At 40.3% G+C, this 20,111-nt stretch overlaps 1 protein-coding gene across 1 annotated transcript; it reads right to left on the bottom strand.

The window, feature by feature from the left end:
* Nucleotides 1–926: 926 nt before the first annotated feature.
* LOC127081173 (uncharacterized) lies at nucleotides 927–19,527 on the bottom strand. Its single transcript, XM_051021455.1, has 4 exons — nucleotides 19,020–19,527; nucleotides 2,751–3,263; nucleotides 2,230–2,589; nucleotides 927–1,342 (listed from the first exon to the last, which is right to left on the bottom strand). The coding sequence occupies exons 1-4, from the start codon at nucleotides 19,525–19,527 to the stop codon at nucleotides 927–929; spliced, it is 1,797 nt and encodes a 598-aa protein (XP_050877412.1).
* Nucleotides 19,528–20,111: the final 584 nt, after the last annotated feature.

The following is a 20,111-nucleotide window of genomic DNA, read 5'->3' on the forward strand; positions in this document are numbered from 1 at the left end:
TTTGTAAATGGATATTTAATGGACAATTATGGGTGAATTTAGGGTTTAATGGATTTGGGTTGACTTTGGTCAAAGTTAACCAAAGTCAACAGTTTGGTCAAAATGTCAAATTTGTATTTTCTTGTATTTTCTTATGTAATGACATGAAATGACATGAAATGGATGGAAATGGTTTGAAAAATGACTGAAATTGGTTTCTAAACTGTCTGGTTTTATGACTTGGAGGTTGGACTTTTGAAAAATAACTTGACTAATAATGTATATGAACAAAGCTATCAAATGAGACCACCAAACTAAGGTTTTGACAAAGTGTCCATGAACCCATGCCATGACCAACAAGTGGCTTGAAACACAGGGGTTTGATTGTTCAGATGACCAGGATCAAAGATGTGTCCACAACCAAATGAATAACACCAAAGATTTCGAACAAAGACCAAGGCTCCAAGCTAGGTCAAGCAACTTGACAATGAATACACAATCAAGCCACCAAGTTCCTCTGATTACCATCTCCTGACTAGGGCTTTGGAGACCAAGATGAGGCCTAGGGGAGCTCCAAGAGATCCTTCCTTGAGAAATTAGGGTTTTGAATGCCCCAGGTTGTCTAGTCACAACTTTGTTGAAGTCAAACCTTCACTACCATCATTAGGGTTTCACATGCTATGCTGATGATGTGACCAACCCATGCCTTTGGATCTTGATACCTGTGTGAGCCCTAGCTTCTTGGGACCAAGTTTCTTTTGAATTCATGAGGAATGATACATGTGGATGAGTTATGGATGTATGTAAGTCATCTCTTGATCAAGTGATTAGATACATAGGTGAGAAAGAGGAGGGCAAATTTAGGGGTACAACAGCTGCCCCTATTTAATCATTTGGAGCCATCTTTATTTGATTGTACCTTGAGAACCCATCCATGAAGGAAAAGATTAAGTGTTGTCTACCAGGACATCAATATGAGGCAAAGGAAAGTCATCCTTCATACTCCCTTTGTTAAGATCTCGGTAATCCACACACATTCTGACCTTTCCATCTTTCTTAGGAACCAGAACAATATTAGCAACACACTGAGGATATTCAACAATAGCTAAGAAACCCGTATCAAACTTATTTTTAACCTCTTCTCGAATCTTCAGTGCCATGTCAGGTCTGGTTCTGCGAAGCTTCTGTTTAACCGGAGGACATTCAGGCTTGAGCGGTAACTGATGTTCAACAATTTTGGTATCTAGCCAAGGCATATCTTGATAAGACCAAGCGAAGAAATCAACATATTCACGAAGTAGCTTGATCAACTCATTATGTATATGCTCGGCGAGGGATGCCCCTATCTTGACTTCTCTTCTGACTTCATCGAAACCCAGATTGATCACTTATATTAGCTCTTTGTGTGACTGGGTCTATTTTTCCTCGTGCTCAAGAAGCCTTACAAGTTTAGCCGATACTTCACAATCTTCCTCATCATCGTCTTGCGCTAAGTTAATTGGAAACCCTGTCTTACAGCGAACTTCAGCCAAGTTATTTTCAGTGGAATTATTTGCTCTACATGCATATGAGCTTATTTTAGAATGATCTTTTGAAAAAGTGTAAAAGAAAAAAAAACTTTTGCCATTTTATTTTAGTGAAAGAAAGTAAAAATAAAAGGAATAAAAGGGATCTTGATTTTGAATGTAAAAATATGCCTTTCATTTATTTCATAATGTGTTCAACACAATGGAAAGCCCTTACAAAATATCCACATGCCTCAGGCAAGGGAAAGGGATGAGAAAAACAAAATGCATTACATTTCTTTTGAAAAGACTATAGGGACTACATTAGAGGTCCAACTGTCTAGCTTGAGTCCAGGAGGACATTTGCGGACGAAATCAGAGACTGTTGGCTTGCTGGAGCTTGCACCATCCACCATTGCTATGGAGAGATCATACTGGTAGCCTATGTAGCTGAAACGAACTTAATTGAACTTCTTGCGCCCCCTTGCACTTGGATAACAGGAATCTGGAAGGTAACCAAGACCAAAGCGGTCGTGCTTCTCATCTACTTTCACAATTTGGCCCCTGCCGGAGAGAGGGCTCTTCTCAAGAGTCTTCTTAGCACTTTTTTATGATGATAACACTATAGCTGCTGACTGGCTTTGATTAATAGAAATAGAACTGACATCCTCGAAATCCAAACAGTGGAAAGGGACCTCAGCTATTCCTTCCTCTATCTCCACATATCAAAAGAATGAAAACTCACTGATCACAAAATCCTCTTCACCACAGACAATCATATGCTTGTCTCCAACTGTGAACTTCAATTTCTGATGTAAAATAGATGTGACTACACCAACAACATGAATCCACGGCCTCCCCAACAGGAATATGTAAGCAGGATAAATGTCCATAACTTGAAAGGTAACAGTGAATTGGTGAGTACCCACAAGGATTGGCAAATCCACCTCTCTAACGACTTCCCTCCTTGATCCACCAAAAGCTCGTACAATCAATACACTAGCCCATATCTTTGGCCCTTCAAATTGCAATTGACTCAACTTGCTCTTTGGCAACACATTGAGTGAAGAGCATGTATCAACCAGGACCCTAGAGATTAAAGTATCTACATAAGTAATAGAGATGTGAAAAGCCTTGTTGTGGTTGTGACCCTCGGATGTTAATTATGCTTCATTAAAACCCAATTACCGACTCGTAGTGATGTTAGCCACAACATCATCAAATTCGGCATAAACACACGACTGCTTTTGGTCATCCCACATGTACCTGCTATGTTGACAATTTCAGCCTCGGAAAACTGGATCTCTTTTCCACCAACAGAGATAGTTACATCATATTTCCAGGGCACCGCCTTGGAATGTTGGTAAGGAAAAAGAGCGGGAACACGAATGTTGATGGGCTGTATTTTCTTCGTTGGAGCCTCAATCTTCTTCTTGTAGTACACAATCTCAATTGGATCAATGACAGAGACCTCTTCCATGACTCTGGCTCTTGCAAATGATAAGACCCCCTGATTCATCAATTCTTGGACACGGACCTTAAGTTCTTCACACTTATCTGACTCAGTCTTGCATATGCCACAATTGTCATGAACACCAACCAAAACCTCATGCTTTTGCAAATTTGCTGAGATAACTGATAATAAAGTCTTCAAGTCACCCACTAAACTGACCATTTCGGTTTCCTCTTCTTCAAGAACTGTGTTAACTGTCGGACCACCATGATTGGGCAACGAATTGTTCTTCACATTTAGCTTCTCCTCAGAGAAGGACATAATATCTTGATCAATAAGTTCTTACATTTTATTCTTGAACCCAATATAATCTTCAGTTGAATACTCAATATATCTTGCATGGAAAGCACAATACACATTGGGGTTGTGTTTTGGATTATAAGGAAATATTGCCGGTGGGATCTCTTTAGGAACAATGGACCCTTCATGCACCAACTAGGGTAATAGCTGAGTGTACGACACAAGGATCTTTGTATACTGAGGACGCCTTTGATTCTGATTCTGACCTTAATTACAATGATTATGATTCTGATTCCTATTGTTCTGATATTGTTTTTGTGGAGCTTGTCCCGGAGGAGGTTGTTGTTGTTGTGGAGCCTAGGGAGGCTACTGAAACTACAGTTGATACTGGAAAGTTGGTTGTTGGAACTGTGCAACGACCATATATGGATAAGGAAAGTACGATGTAGGGGCCATATAAGCTTGGTTTTAAGGAACACTTGATGTCACATCAATTGTTTTTCCTTTCTTCTTATTTTCATAACCACTCGGAGGCTTCCTGGCTATAGATTATTGATTATTTTTACCACTGGTGATCTTTCCTGACTTAAGTCCACTCTCTATTCTTTCTCCAATCACAACTATATCACCAGAGTTGGAAGACGAACTACCAACCATCTTTTAATATTACAAACCTTAGATATTTCTCATAAAGATGTCCACCAATTCAGTGTCAGATAAAGAAGGTATGACTCTTGAAGGCATCTCGCGCCACTTTTGCATGTACTCTTTTAACGTCTCATGAGAGTGATTCTTGATCACCAAGAATTCCTTGCATTTATATGTCATTGCTTTTCTTTTAATCACTAACCAAAAGTACAAAAATATGTCATCTAACCTTTGTCTTGCAGATGAAGCAATAACAGGTCAAAACCCATCAAAGGCATTCATTGAGCAATAGATGGTGGTTGTTCTTGAGATTTAGGCCCCATGATCATTCACAAGAGTTCATATGAGTTATGATGACATTTTGAAGCAAAACCCCAAGTGGTAGAGGCTTGAATCTCATCAGAACACTTCCAAGTCATTTGAAGACCTAGAAGGTCAACTGCAAAGTCAACTGCGGATTTGGAGGTGGGAAGTGATTAGAAATACTTTATTCATGTTCAAACAAGTCTCATTTGACATTTCAAACACTCACATTGAAGAATTTGAGGTCCAGTCAAAAATTTCCCAAAATAGAAAGTGACCCATAATTTGAACTTTCCAAAAATGGAAGGGTTTTGGACCAACTTCAACTCAATCTTACATCATCAAAAAAGCTTCAAATGAAATTTTGTTGAACATGAAAGTTGTAGATCTTTCTCTCCCATTTCCAAAATGTCCAAGATCATGGATTTATGATGTATGGTTGAGGAGATATGATCAAATCATTGCCAAGTATGCATGGGACTTTAAATGACCATATCTTTTGATTCAAAGCTCCAAAATGAGTGGTTCTTTTTGCAATATTCTCCTTTTGACCTCTAATTTCAAAATCATGCATCGCATTACATGAATTATCATCACATAATCGCTTGTTAATCCATGCCTTTTTTGGAGGGAAATTGCAAAATTCAAATATGGTGCATTGTATGGACTTTTTACCATTGCCATTGAGTTTAAAAAATGATTTTTAGTAAAAATGATGAAGCAATTGGTATTGTTCACGTGTAAATGCTACATGCACCATGCATTTTCAAAAATTTGCAAAACACCTTATTTCACTTAACCAAATTAATTATGGATTAGCAAGTTGATTAAGAAGGCATATAAATACCTAAACCCTAACAGAATTGAGGAGGTTAATCATTTTTCACATTTCTAGATCAAAAACTCTCTCTCACTTCAAATTTTTCTCTCATTCATAATTCAATTTTTTTTCAAATATCATTGCATTTTAACTTCATATTCTTGTTCCTGAGCTTGGATTTAGTATAGATCAATTGCTGTTTTGTTGAATTCGTGTAAGAATGGTGCATAGCAAGCTCATGAAGTTGAAAATGGAAAGTCAAGATTAAGCTAGATCTACACGTGTGCAAGCTTCCTTTTCTTCACCAGACATCATTTCAAGCATTGTATAGTGGATTTGGATACTTACAAGCTGTGGATCGTGCAAAATCAAGAACTGCTCTTCAAGAGGTTCAGTTTTCGAATCTCTTAATTCTCAAATTCATGTATATATTCTGGTAGATCTTGTTCTCCTGGTGATTCTGATCTAAAAATCGTGTGAAATGATGCACTATAACATGAGATATGTGTGTTTAAAGTTTTACATCCAAAATGTTTCTCATTGATTCTCTTAGATCTTGATGATTTGTGCTTAAATGATTGTTGATCTTCGCTCTCCATTGCAAGAGCTTCATGTTGATGTATTTGTTTTTGAGTTCTGAAAAATTCTGGAAAAAACTGTTGAAGCTCGTGCACTGTTCATCTTCTTCTTCATGAAGAAGATGAAGATCTTCAGCCATGTGTCGACGATACAGTAATGTTGCGTCGACCACTCGACAGTTTTGCGTCGACCGTAGCTGGCCTTGCGTCGACTCCTGGTTCTGTTAGGGTTTTGTGAAACGGTGTCGTTTCATGTGCTGGCGCGCTCAATTTGAATTTGTACAGGGTTCGATCCCTGCTGAGCGCTGATTTTCAAAATGCTTTCATATTTTCATCTTTTCCCTCCACTTTGCCATGCTTTGATTTTAATTTTTCTTCCAACTTAGAAAAATCATAATAAATTGAAAAATCATCCAATTTCATTCCAATTTTTTGCAAAATGTTCCTTGAGATGTCTAGTTTTTTATAATCATGAGTTTGCAAATTGTGCACGGCTGGATTTTATTTGGTGCTAGGTTGATTGATCATATGTCTAATTGTGACCTTGCCTTGCTTATCTCGTTGTGAAATGCTTGTTTTTAATCCAATGAATGTGAAATTTTGCATGCTGATTCTAGACACATTGCTGGACATTTTGGTTTTGGTTTGATATTTTTCTCAATTACCATTTCTGTTTTATGCTTGTGTTAACTTGGTGTGACAATTTGTGTCACACCTTTGATTGTCCAATTTGTGCAATTCAATTTCCATGCCAAATGATCTCTGATTCTTCTGATAGTTTGTATGTTGATCATGTTGGATGTCTTGAATGTTCATGATTTTTTCCAGATTTATTTGAATCATTTCTGTTTTGATTTGAATTTTTCATTCATGATGATCACATATGAGCTTTGAAATTGCCTTGAACTTCTTTTGATCTTGAAATGCATTTGATGATTGATTTTGATGTGAGCCTTTTTAGGATATGTCAGTATGTGTTTGAAGTTACAATGTGTTGAATTTCAGCTCCTGTTTTGAATTATTTCTCCATCTTTGACCCTAGGCTTTGACCTAGTGGTTTGTTGCTTACATGTGAGTTTTGATTTCAGGTTTGAGCATCCAAGTTCCATGATTGATGATGCTTCATCATGTGAATATTGATATTTTCTTTTGATCACTAACATTGTGTGTCTTGTAGGTTGATGCTAACTCATTTGAGTTTGCCTTATGGCTTACACATTTTGTACATTGGGATTGTCTGTTGCTTATTGACTGTTGTCTGTTTGTCTGAGCATTGTACTGATTTGTTTAGTGTTTCCACAGGTACCTAAGTTGCTTTAAGTTCATTTGAACTTTGCTTTTGCTTGGTTGCTTAACCACTTAGGTATAATCCCTAATCTTCATGTAGTCTGGAAGACCTACTGTTATTGGTAGGCACCTTTCTGAAGCCCTCCTTAAGAGGCAATGTTTGTGGTTGTTTAATTTTGTGCCAAGCAGGTAAAGTCCTCTTATGAGGCAATTGGCAGATAAAAGAGATGCGTAATCCAGCTCCTGCTACTCAGTGTGTCATTCACCTTGCTCACACCATGTGTTGATGCATTGTGAATAAGAACCCAAGATCTTATAGAGTCAATCATTTGTGGAGAAGAGTTCCTACTCTCTGAACTCCCACACTTTCTATTGTTTAAAGCTCTCCCTGACCAGGGATAAGAGCTATGAGGCACACCCCTCATCTCCTTTTCATCTGCTTCACCCTAACTCTCAATGTTAGGGTTAAGAGCTCAAAACACCCCATGCCAGTTGGCTGTAAAGCCTAACCTTGCTTGAGCCTAATTGATTGTGTATAGTGTGTGCTAATTGACTTGTGTGTTTGCTTACTTGATTCATCTGTGCATATTTGCTTGAGTGTGCCTTGGTGCGTGTATCTTCATTACTTGTATATCATTTCATAAACATTGTCCATCACTTTGTAACATTTTGTTTTGTCCATGGAGGAGTCAAGCATAAGTCCATTGATTGGCAGTTGGTTCCTGTGATATGGTAGGAGACTAGTATAAGTCCATTGATTGGCAACTGGTATCCTTGTTTCTTTGTATTGTGAGACTAGTATAAGTCCATTGATTGGCATCTGGTATCCATGTTTCTCTTTGTTTTAGGAGATTGGAATAAGTCCATTGATTGGCGTCCGGTATCCATTTTGTTTTGTGAGATTGGAATAAGTCCATTGATTGGCATCCGGTATCCATTTACTTTGCTCATCTGTTATCTGCTTGTTGCCTTTTCCAAAGGAATCACTTGAATCATCTACATATGATCTCAAGAGGTGAACATCTAAGAAGTTTTACTTCCTCACCCTCCCACCTTTTGTTGCTTTAAACTTCCATTTGCATGTTAACCCAAAACTTGAAAACTATTGTGCAAACATTTTCATCTGTTTTTTCAAATTAGAAACCTAGGCCTTAAGCCTTTGATTTTCAAACTTCATTTTCACAATACTTCTTTTGAATTGAATTCTAATCATACTTTGACTTCATATTTTGTGAATACTCCAAACTGGTTAATTTCACTCACTCAATTGCTTTTGTGGCCCAAGTCCACTTCTTAATCAAGTTTTCATACATTAGCCATAGGTTTCAATTATCTTAGTGGTTGATGTTAATCTCGCCTTTTGTCCTTAGTGATCGAACTGTAAGACTTCCATACTGAAAACAGGGTTAACCCCTCTAGTATGTCGAAGCTATTCTCACATGGTGGACTCGTTGTTTGTATAAGGTTGAGTTTTCTCCCGTGGATAATGAAAGACCTTACGGCTTTTGTTTAAAACCAATCCACTCACTTATTTTTGGAAACCTTTTAGCCGAACTACGGCATTTTAATCCTTACCTTCCATGGAAAGGTACGTAGGCAACGGGTTCATCCGTTCAAACACAAAAATAATAAATTGTATATTCTTTTCTCATCCCTTCAATCCATGTTTGCACAATAAATGTTTCATAAACAAATAATATTTCATATAACAAGTTGTGAAAAGGGCTCCCTAGGAGTACCTAGGACGTTTTGGGTGCCTAACACCTTCCCATTGCGTAATTAACCCCTTACCCAGATCTCTGACCTTTTCATTAGTTTTCTATGTGTAAAACTTCTTAGGCTTTTGTTCGCTTTTTAGCCATTCCTTTGGATAAAAAAAAGTGCGGTGGCGACTCTATCTTTGTATGCTTTGCTTTTGGTTTAATCAATAAATCATAAAGTGATGAATACACCGCTACAGAAAAGTGGCGACTCTGCTGGGGACAATTTTCCTTGGTGGGTTTTCCTACTTTTCACCCTTGTTGTATGATATTTGTTTATCTGTTATATGACATATTTTTGTATAATTTGGGATTACTGTATTGATTGTAATGTTTGAATTGCTTGATATACAATTGCTTGTTTGCTTGGTGATCCCTGTGAGATGAGTTCTATACCCGAACTCGAGTGCACTTTAGGATATGAGAATGGCATAGTCTCGTCGACTTGTGTGGAGTATTCCTTAGCAAGTTGACTTGCGAGTCCATTCACTTGGTGGAGGTCATGTTGGATTAATAATGTCACACAAGTTATTTGTGGTTAGGCATTATTCTTCTAACATGCGCCTTAGAAGCCAAGGACCTTAGTTTACCAAGCCCATCTTGGCCTATTTTTAGGACGTAGTGCGGAAGTCGTTCAGATGTAAGATCTGATGCGATTGTTACGCGATACTACACCAATAAGAGTCTCTCTTGAGAATATTTTTGGAATACGAGTATTCGTTCCTCCGATAATATTCGAAAGATGGGATGATGACTATGGGAACCTCTTGTAGAACATGTTTGGCAGGTTTAAACCCTAGTACACTCCCTTTGGGTGGTTCTTAACCGAGACTCCATGCTCGTGACTCTCAACAAACCCGTGATTCATGGTTGAGTCGTTCAGACATCTTTAATATCAATGGAACTTGGGTGTCGATAAGGTGAAAACCATAATCTATTAAAATGGATGATTGATATTAAGGATGATTGAGCCGGTTCATGTATCGTTAATATCAATGGAACTTGGGTGTCGATAAGGTGTAAACCATAATCCACCAAAATGGATGATTGATATTAAGGATACTACGAGCTTTCCCATGACCTTTGTCTGGTGTGCTTTGCTTGATCCTTGAGTGTGATTGTTGCATTCATGCATTCATGCATTCATCTGCATTCATGTCATCAGAAAAAAATCAAGAAAATTTTCAAGGAACTTAAAGGGTTTATTTGCAAAATTTTCAGACATGGAAAGACCAAAAAGGCATACAAAGAAGTACAGCTTTAGACAGCCTGATCTGAAAGAGTTAAGGAATCTGACATCTTATGTATTAGATCCCTTGGGTTTCAAAGCTCGTTATGGGAAGCTTCTGCCTCTGTTGACTACTCAGGTTGACGAAGGGTTGATGAGTACTTTGGCACAGTTCTATGATCCTCTGTATCACTGCTTCTCTTTTCCGGACTTTCAGCTGTTGCCTACACTCGGGGAGTATGCTCATCTTGTGGGTATTCCTATTCTAGATCAGGTGCCGTTCAGTGGCTTAGAGAGTATTCCGACTTCTCGAGAGATCGCAGACTTGTTGCACATAGATGTATCCCTGATTGAAGCGCATATGACCACCAAAGGTGGAATTCAGGGTCTTCCTTCTGATTTCCTCATCGCTCAAGCTACCGCTTATGGGAAGGCCATGAGTGAGGATGCCTTTGAGGCCATATTCGTGCTGCTCATCTATGGATTGGTATTGTTCCCCAACATCGACAAATTTGTGGATGTGAACGCCATTAGGATCTTTTCTGTTCTTAATCCCGTTCCTACTCTGTTGGGTGATACCTATTTCTCTTTGCATCTGAGGAATGCAAAGGGTGGAGGAGCTATTGTGTGCTGTTTGCCTCTGTTGTATAAGTGGTTTATTTCTCACTTACCGCAGACAGTCGCTTTCAAGGAGAACAAGGGATGTCTACGGTGGTCTACGAGACTTATGTCTCTCACTAATGACGATATCTCTTGGTATGATCGCGTGTATGATACAGTTCAGATTATTGATTATTGTGGTGAATTCCCTAATGTGCCACTTCTTGGTACATGTGGTGGGATCAGCTACAACCCTATTTTAGCACGTCGTCAGCTTGGGTTCCCCTTAAAGGATAAACCTCATAACATTCTGTTAGAAGGTGTGTTCTTTCAGGAGGGTAAAGATCCCCAAGGCCTGAAAGCCAGGATGGTCCGCGCTTGGTGCAAGATTCACAAGAAGGGTAGAAGTGAGTTGGGTCCGAAGAACTGCATAGCTTTGGAGCCGTATACTTCTTGGGTCAGACAGAGAGCATCAGAGTATCTCATGCCTTATGATTATCCAAGACCTACACCTTTGGATGTGGCTGGGCCTTCAACCCTCCCTAACCAAGGCGTAGAGGAGTTGAGAGAAGAAGACCTTTCACGTGCCTGGATCCGTGAAAGAGAAGAGTTGCTTCAACAGTTTAAGGAAAAGGATGCTCTGATCGAATTCATTGAGCATCAGGTGATAGATGATCCGAATGATACCTGAACTTCTCTGCTTCCTCAGTCTTCCAAATTCTGGAAGAGGAAGTATGATCGACTTGCTAAGGAGAAAGCGGATATGGAAGCAGCATATGAGAGAGAGATCAAGAGGCTTTGTGCATCTCGTCTTCCAGCATCTCGAGCTTCTAGGGATCCATAGGATGTTTATTTTCCTTTTCCCTTGTAATATGATCAACAATGCTGTACTCCTTTGTCTCAAATATATTTGATGAGATATTTTCCATATGCTTTAAATTTCAAAATTTGCAAATAATACCCTAAAAGTTCCTTGAAATATAAAAACAAAGCATATGCACGAGCATTGCATGCATCATTTGCATAAGCAGGTGTTGTTCTGGTCTTCTTGTCTGTGGCCTAACTATGTGATCTTCATTTATTTTGAAGACAAGCTGACTAATCGGTACTACACCCGAGCTAATTCTGCAAGAGTGATGGATCAACTCGAACAAGAGAACCGTGAGCTGAAGGAAGAGGTCGCTAGACTGAGTGCTCTGATGGAGCAATTCTTGGCTGCTCAGAATCAACCGTCTCCGACTCCTGCAACTTCTCCCCAGAGGACTGTGGTTTCTGAGGTTGCTTCGTCAACAGTGCCAGCTGCTAGTGCCCATTTTGTGCCGAATGCCATGCCGCCCGGGTTTCCTTGGGGTATGCCTCCTGGTTTTATGCCTGATATTCCAGCTCCTACCTTTGCTTCCATGCTGGCATCTAGCCCGGTCCTTGCAATGCCTCCTCCTGTCGTGCATACCGTTCCCAGGGTAGACGACACCATCTATCATTCTGAGCCGTCTGAGGGCCCAGATGTTAATGAAAAGATGGATGCAATGAATGACCAATTTCTTGAACTCCGCAAGGAATTGAAGACCCTTCGAGGGAAGGACTTGTTCGGTAAGTCTGCAGCCGAGCTCTGTTTGGTTCCCGGTGTGAAGATACCTGTCAAATTCAAAGTCCCTGACTTTGAGAAGTATAAGGGGAACACCTGCCCGCTCAGTCACCTGGTTATGTATGCCAGGAAAATGTCTACTCAAACAGATAATGATCAACTGCCGATTCATTACTTCCAGGATAGTTTGTCCGGTGCAGCTCTTCGGTGGTATATGAGCCTTGATAGCACAAACATCCGTTCCTTCAACGATCTTGGCGAAGCCTTCGTCAAGCAGTACAAATATAATGTTGATATGGCTCCTGACCGCGATCAACTCAAAGCCATGTCTCAGAAGGACAAAGAGACATTTAAGGAGTACGCCCAGAGGTGGCGAGAGCTGGCAGCTCAGATTACTCCTCCGCTGGAAGAGAAGGAAATGACTAAGATCTTTCTGAAAACTCTTAGTTCATTTTATTATGAGCGGATGATTGCAAGTGCTCCCTCTGATTTCACTGAAATGGTGAACATGGGGATGCGATTGGAGGAAGGAGTCCGGGAAGGACGTTTGTCTAAGGATGAAGGCTCTTCTAAACGATATGGGGCGTTTAAGAAGAAATATGGGGAGGCACATGCTGTGCAATCCCATGTTAAACCCAGAAGACCCTCTGATAAGAGGAGGCCTGTGCGTCATCAGCACCAAGTGGCTAGTGTAGCACCTGTTTTCAGGGATAATCAGCAACCTCAGCATTATCAACATCAACAACACAATTATCAACAATCTCCTCAACCTTATCATCAACAACAGCATCACCCTCAGCAGCAGGCTTATCAGCCTCGCAGTAGTAATCCAGCTGGTCAGAATTATGAGAGGAAGAAGATCACTTTCGATCCGATTCCTGTATCGTATGCAAAGCTGTATCCCTCTTTAATAGAGCGGAAGCTAATTACTCCAAGGGATCCTCCGGCTATACCGGTCAACCCGCAGTGGTGGTATAAGCCCGATTTGCACTGTGTCTATCATTTTGGCGCTCCGGGCCACGATGTAGAGAACTGCTTTCAGTTGAAGACTAAGGTTCAGGACCTTATGAGATGCGGCATTCTGAGCTTTGAGGACTCAGGCCCCAATGTTAAGAAGAACCCATTGCCCGAGCATGGGAAGTCAGTCAACATGGTCCAGGGTTGCCCTTGGAAATACAAGGTCAAATATGTAAGCCACATTCGACAGTCATTGGTCGAGTTGCATCGCCTGTTGTGTGATTACAGTCATTTGGAGCACGACCATGACAGATGTCGTATCTGTTATGTCAATAGATTGGGTTATCGCCAAGTGCGAAAGGATCTTCAAGAGTTGCTAGATGAGGGGACTATTGAGATTCTGCAGAACAGAAACGTTGATGAAGATGAACCTGAGATGAATGTGATTTCTCCTGTGTTCAAGATCCCAGAGCCTGTTGTCATCCGATATGATGGTAGCAAACATAAGGTTTCTCCTTCTCTGGTCATCAAGCCTGCAGGCCCTGTGCCTTATTCTTCCGAGAAAGCGATTCCCTTTCGTTACAGTGCTGTTGCTGTTGAAGAGGGGAAAGAAGTGCCGTTGCCTTCAACCTCTGTGGTAAATATTGCTGATGTGAGCGGGTTGACCCGTAGTGGTCGTGTATTTTCTGCACCCCTGAAGACTCATGTTGTTTCTGATTCTGCTGAGCATCCGGTTGGGATTGCAGTGAATGTTCCGAATCCGACACCTGTTGCCAAATCCTCCTCTGTACAAAAGACTTCTGCTTCTTCTGTTGGCCCTAGTGGCAGTGTGAATGAAGACTGTGATGAGATGCTGAAGCTCATCAAGAAGAGTGAGTACAATGTTGTAGATCAGCTTCTACAAATGCCGTCCAAGATCTCCGTGCTATCGTTGCTTCTGAATTCAAAACCTCATAGGGAGGCTCTACAGAAAGTGTTGGATCTGGCTTATGTCGATCACGACGTCACAATTGAGCAGTTTGATAGTATTGTTGCAAACATCACTGCTTGCAACACTTTGAGTTTCTGTGACGCTGATCTTCCTGAGGAGGGAAGAGACCACAACATGGCTTTACATATTTCTATGAACTGCAAGAACGACGCCATGTCCAACGTGCTAGTGGATACTGGGTCATCTCTAAATGTATTGCCGAAGACCACTCTTTCGAGATTGTCATATCAGGGGCCTCCCATGAGGCAGAGTGGTGTTGTTGTGAAAGCTTTCGATGGGTCGCGCAATACCGTGATTGGGGAAGTTGATCTCCCGATCAAGATTGGACCAAGCGATTTCCAGATCACCTTTCAGGTTATGGATATCCACCCATCTTATAGCTGTCTCCTTGGTAGACCATGGATTCACGAGGCTGGCGCCGTGACATCCACCCTACACCAGAAGTTGAAATTCGTCAAGAATAAGAAATTGGTTGTGGTAGGGGGAGAAAAAACTCTCCTGGTTAGCCACTTGTCTTCTTTCTCATATATTGATGCTGAGGATGAAGTTGGAACGCCTTTCCAAGCTTTGTCTATTGCTGAGCCGATTGAGAAGAAGTCCCCTTCATTTGCTTCCTATCGAGATGCGAAACTGACCATTGAATGTGGTGCAGTTGCTGGTTTGGGGAAGATGATTGAGCTTGAAGACAACAAGTCCCGTGCTGGCATTGGCTATTCTTCTTGGGCATTCAACGAGCAAGGGCTGTTCAAGAGTGGAGGTTTTATCCACGCCGATCAGACTGAAGAAGCTGTTGCTGTTCTGGAAGAGGATACAGAGGATTTGAGCAACTTTGTTATCCCTGACGGTGTCTGCCACAATTGGGTCGCTGTGGATGTTCCTACGGTCATCCATAAGTCAGCGTAATTTGTTCACTTTGTTCAAAAACCCTTCTCCCATGCCAAAAGGAGAAGTGATGACATTATTGGCATCATATACAATGATATTTCATTCAATTAATGCATTGTTAAACATTTGTTTTTCCATTTGTTTTCACTTTTTGCTTTTGCATGAAATCGGTGATCACAAAAAACCCTAAAAACAAGAATAAAAGCAATCTTTTCATCTGCATAATGATTTGCTTGTTTAAATTCTAAAGCTTTTTATTATCCAAAATCTTTATGCAGGTTGATTCTAGAACAGCCCTTGTGGAATCGAATGTCCATCCTATAAACAAGTTTGCTTTCGCTTTCTTCAGGATGATGAGTGTTTTGGAACACAAACCAATTCACGATTTCGGTTGATTTTATCCTTTAACAACCTACAACCCGGTTATGGATAATCTTCTATGCGAGTATATTATCTACGTTTTGACGGCTATAGATAATATATCTCATGCACTCTTTGGTTGAATCCTTTGTTTGTTTCCCCAACTGAGTAAGATTCACATTCTTTACAGAATCGAATATCCATCCTATAAACAAGTCTGCTTTTCTAGCTTTCTTCAGGATGATGAGTGTATTGGAACACACACCAATTCACGCCTTGGTCAGTCACCTGTTATATACCTGCAACCCGGTATCCTTGGTGTTCTTAGATATTCATTCTTCCCGAGCATGTTACTCACTAACCGGTAACATCTCACCCTTTGGCTTCCCCTGGAAAGTCTTTATTAGATTTCCCCAGCGGAGTTGTGGTTATATTCGTGTTGCTGTATTGGCGTTTTCCCCAATACACGCATTCTTTGAGTCAACTTGAGTCTTTCCAATGGATGTGTCTTCCTTTGGAACTCTTTCCTCCCCAGTTTGAGTCCTTTACTCCCCAGTAAGGTCTCCAGTCCAGTCGTGTCCTGCTCACGCAGCATCAGTTTCCCTAATTCAGAGTCGTGTCCTGCTCACACATTTTCTTCTTATCCCCATGAGAGTCCCGTCAGAGTCTCTGTTTCCTAGGAAATGTATCATTCCTATGGATGGTCTTTTCTCCCGATTTTTCTTTTCTTCTTTGTGGACTCATGTTCCCCACAGAGATAGTTTGTTTTGCATTCATACATTTGCATCATGAGGTCTCTCAGGGACCAAAATTTGTCTCATTATTGTTATTTAAGCCCATTCTACCGCGTCGAGATGAAGATTTTAACCTTCACTTCTCCGGCTAGAATGACCTTAAATAGGGGCATCTGTAAGACCCCAAATTTGTCCCTAAGATCCCTCATGGCATCATATCATATCATTGCATTGCCTCAAGGATCATTGGACACCTTGCTTCCTTCCCTGTGGGTGGGTTATCTTTTGAGAGTGATTCTTGATCACCAAGCATTCCTTGCATTTATATGTCATTGCTTTTCTTTTAATCACTAACCAAAAGTACAAAAATATGTCATCAAACCTTTGTCTTGCTGATGAAGCAATAACAGGTCAAAACACATCAAAGGCATTCATTGAGCAATAAATGGTGGTTGTTCTTGAGATTTGGGCCCCATGATCATTCACAAGAGTTCATATGAGTTATGATTACATTTTGAAGCAAAACCCCAAGTGGTAGAGGCTTGAATCTCATCAGAACACTTCCAAGTCATCTAAAGACCTAGAAGGTCAACTGCAAAGTCAACTGTGGATTTGGAGGTGGGAAGTGATTGGAAATACTTCATTCATGTTCAAACAAGTCTCATTTGACATTTCAAACACTCACATTGAAGAATTTGAGGTCAAGTCAAAACTTTCCCAAAATAGAAAGTGACCCATAATTTGAACTTTCCAAAAATGGAAGGGTTTTGGACCAACTTCAACTCAATCTTACATCATCAAAAAAGCTTCAAATGAAATTTTGTTGAATATGAAAGTTGTAAATCTTTCTCTCCCATTTCAAAAATGTCCAAGATCATGGATTTATGATGTGTGGTTGAGGAGATATGATCAAATCATTGCCAAGTATGCATGGGACTTCAAATGGCCATATCTTTTGATTCAAAGCTCCAAAATGAGTGGTTCTTTTTGCAATATTCTCCCTTTGAACTCTAATTTCCAAATCATGCATCACATTACATGAATTATCATCACATAATCGCTTGTTAATCCATGCCTTTTTTGGAGGGAAGTTGCAAAATTCAAAAATGGTGCATTGTATGGACTTTTTACCATTGCCATTGAGTTTAAAAAATGATTTTTAGTAAAAATGATGAAGCAATTGGTACTGTTCACGTGTAAATGCTACATGCACCATGCATTTTCAAAAATTTGCAAAACACCTTATTTCACTTAACCAAATTAATTATGGATTAGCAAGTTGATTAAGAAGGCATATAAATACCTAAACCCTAACAGAATTGAGGAGGTTAATCATTTTTCACATTTCTAGATCAAAAACTCTCTCTCACTTCAAATTTTTCTCTCATTCATAATTCATTTTTTTTTCAAATAGCATTGCATTTTAACTTCATATTCTTGTTCCTGAGCTTGGATTTAGTATAGATCAATTGCTGTTTTGTTGAATTCGTGTAAGAATGGTGCATAACAAGCTCATGAAGTTGAAAATGGAAAGTCAAGATTAAGCTAGATCTACACGTGTGCAAGCTTCCTTTTCTTCACCAAACATCATTTCAAGCATTGTAGAGTGGATTTGGATACTTACAAGCTGTGGATCGTGCAAAATCAAGAACTGCTTTTCAAGAGGTTCAGTTTTCGAATCTCTTAATTCTCAAATTCATGTATATATTCTGGTAGATCTTGTTCTCCTGGTGATTCTGATCTAAAAATCGTGTGAAATGATGCACTATAACATGAGATATGTGTGTTTAAAGTTTTACATCCAAAATGTTTCTCATTGATTCTCTTAGATCTTGATGATTTGTGCTTAAATGATTGTTGATCTTCGCTCTCCATTGCAAGAGCTTCATGTTGATGTATTTGTTTTTGAGTTCTGAAAAATTCTGGAAAAAACTGTTGAAGCTCGTGCACTGTTCATCTTCTTCTTCATGAAGAAGATGAAGATCTTCAGCCATGCGTCGACCATACAGCAATGTTGCGTCGACCGCTCGACAGTTTTGCGTCGACCGTAGCTGGCCTTGCGTCGACTCCTGGTTCTGTTAGGGTTTTGTGAAACGGTGTCGTTTCATGTGCTGGCGCGCTCAATTTGAATTTGTACAGGGTTTCTCATTCCTCTAATTGCTGTTACTTCGGATCTTTATCCGCGTGGTACTTTTACATTTTTCCCGCATTTTACTGCTTTCCTAGCTGGAAGACCTCGATAGGAGGCAATGTTTTTGTGTTTTTTTTTTTACAGGTTCCTTTGTCCAGGGTTAAGAGCTATGAGGTCTTATCCTCATTACCCTTTTGCATGCGCGTTCCTACAATGCAAACAAACCCTTCATTGATTTTTCTTCTCCATAACACACGTTTACTCCTTCTACTACAGGCGAGTAAGTCTCCAAAGGTCGAGCATCCGGTAGATTGCGTAGTGACGTCGTTCGTCCAAAACCCAATCCACAACCCCGTAGTTAGCCGAACTACGGCTTGCTCTGATTCTCATTCCAGATGAGATACGTAGGCATAAGACGCGATGTCTTAGCGAGTACACATCCCCTAACCCATAGGTCAACTGAGCTACGAAGACTCTGATTCTCATATTCATATGAGATACGTATGCAGTGGATGCGACATCCGCGCGAGTCATTTCTCTTAACCTTTTTAGTAAATAAACACATTAGGTAAACCCACACCCTTTAGACAAAAACCACAAAAGTGGATCCCGTAGAGTACTATGGATGCGTAGGGGTGCTAATACCTTCCCTTCGCATAACCGACTCCCGAACCCAAGATTTGGTTGCGAGACCCCGTCTTGTCCTTTCCTTTTTCAGGTTTACTTCGAGCGTTTCCTTTCCCTCCTTTGGGATGAATAACGCACGGTGGCGACTCTCATGTCTTTTTCTTTCGCCGGTTGTTTTTTCGCGCACTGTATTTTTCAGGTTGCGACAACCGACTCGTAGTGATGTTAGCCACAACATCATCAAATTCGGCATAAACACACGACTGCTTTTGGTCATCCCACATGTACCTGCTATGTTGACAATTTCAGCCTCGGAAAACTGGATCTCTTTTCCACCAACAGAGATAGTTACATCATATTTCCAGGGCACCGCCTTGGAATGTTGGTAAGGAAAAAGAGCGGGAACACGAATGTTGATGGGTTGTATTTTCTTCGTTGGAGCCTCAATCTTCTTCTTGTAGTACACAATCTCAATTGGATCAATGACAGAGACCTCTTCCACGACTCTGGCTCTTGCAAATGATAAGACCCCCTGATTCACCAACTCTTGGACACGGACCTTAAGTTCTTCACACTTATCTGACTCAGTCTTGCATATGCCACAATTGTCATGAACACCAACCAAAACCTCATGCTTTTGCAAATTTGTTGAGATAACTGATAATAAAGTCTTCAAGTCACCCACTAAACTGACCATTTCGGTTTCCTCTTCTTCAAGAACTGCGTTAACTGTCGGACCACCATGATTGGGCAACAAATTGTTCTTCACATTTAGCTTCTCCTCAGTGAAGGACATAATATCTTGATCAATAAGTTCTTACATTTTATTCTTGAACCCAATATAATCTTCAGTTGAATACTCAATATATCTTGCATGGAAAGCACAAGACACATTGGGGTTGTGTTTTGGATTATAAGGAAATATTGCCGGTGGGATCTCTTTAGGAACAATGGACCCTTCATGCACCAACTAGGGTAATAGCTGAGTGTACGACACAAGGATCTTTGTATACTGAGGACGCCTTTGATTCTGATTCTGACCTTAATTACAATGATTATGATTCTGATTCCCATTGTTCTGATATTGTTTTTGTGGAGCTTGTCCCGGAGGAGGTTGTTGTTGTTGTGGAGCCTGGGGAGGCTACTGAAACTATAGTTGATACTGGAAAGTTGGTTGTTGGAACTGTGCAACGACCATATATGGATAAGGAAAGTACGATGTAGGGTCCATATAAGCTTGGTTTTAAGGAACACTTGATGTCACATCAATTGTTTCTCCTTTCTTCCTATTTTCATAACCACTCGGAGGCTTCCTGGCTATAGATTATTGATTATTTTTACCACTGGTGATCTTTCCTGACTTAAGCCCACTCTCTATTC

The sequence above is a fragment of the Lathyrus oleraceus genome, chromosome 5 (assembly GCF_024323335.1).
Source record: "Lathyrus oleraceus cultivar Zhongwan6 chromosome 5, CAAS_Psat_ZW6_1.0, whole genome shotgun sequence".
NCBI lineage: Eukaryota > Viridiplantae > Streptophyta > Magnoliopsida > Fabales > Fabaceae > Lathyrus > Lathyrus oleraceus.

Excerpts from the sequence above, each read along its gene's own strand:
- LOC127081173 (XM_051021455.1), bottom strand. The coding sequence starts at position 19,527 with ATGTCCTTCACTGAGGAGAAGCTAAATGTGAAGAACAATTTGTTGCCC. Across the intron at positions 3,264-19,019 it reads TGAAATTGTCAACATAGCAG|ATATTATGTCCTTCTCTGAG; the intron begins GTACATGTGGGA and ends TTATTGATCAAG. Across the intron at positions 1,343-2,229 it reads TGAAGAGGATTTTGTGATCA|TCAGAAGAGAAGTCAAGATA; the intron begins GTGAGTTTTCAT and ends GTTTCGATGAAG.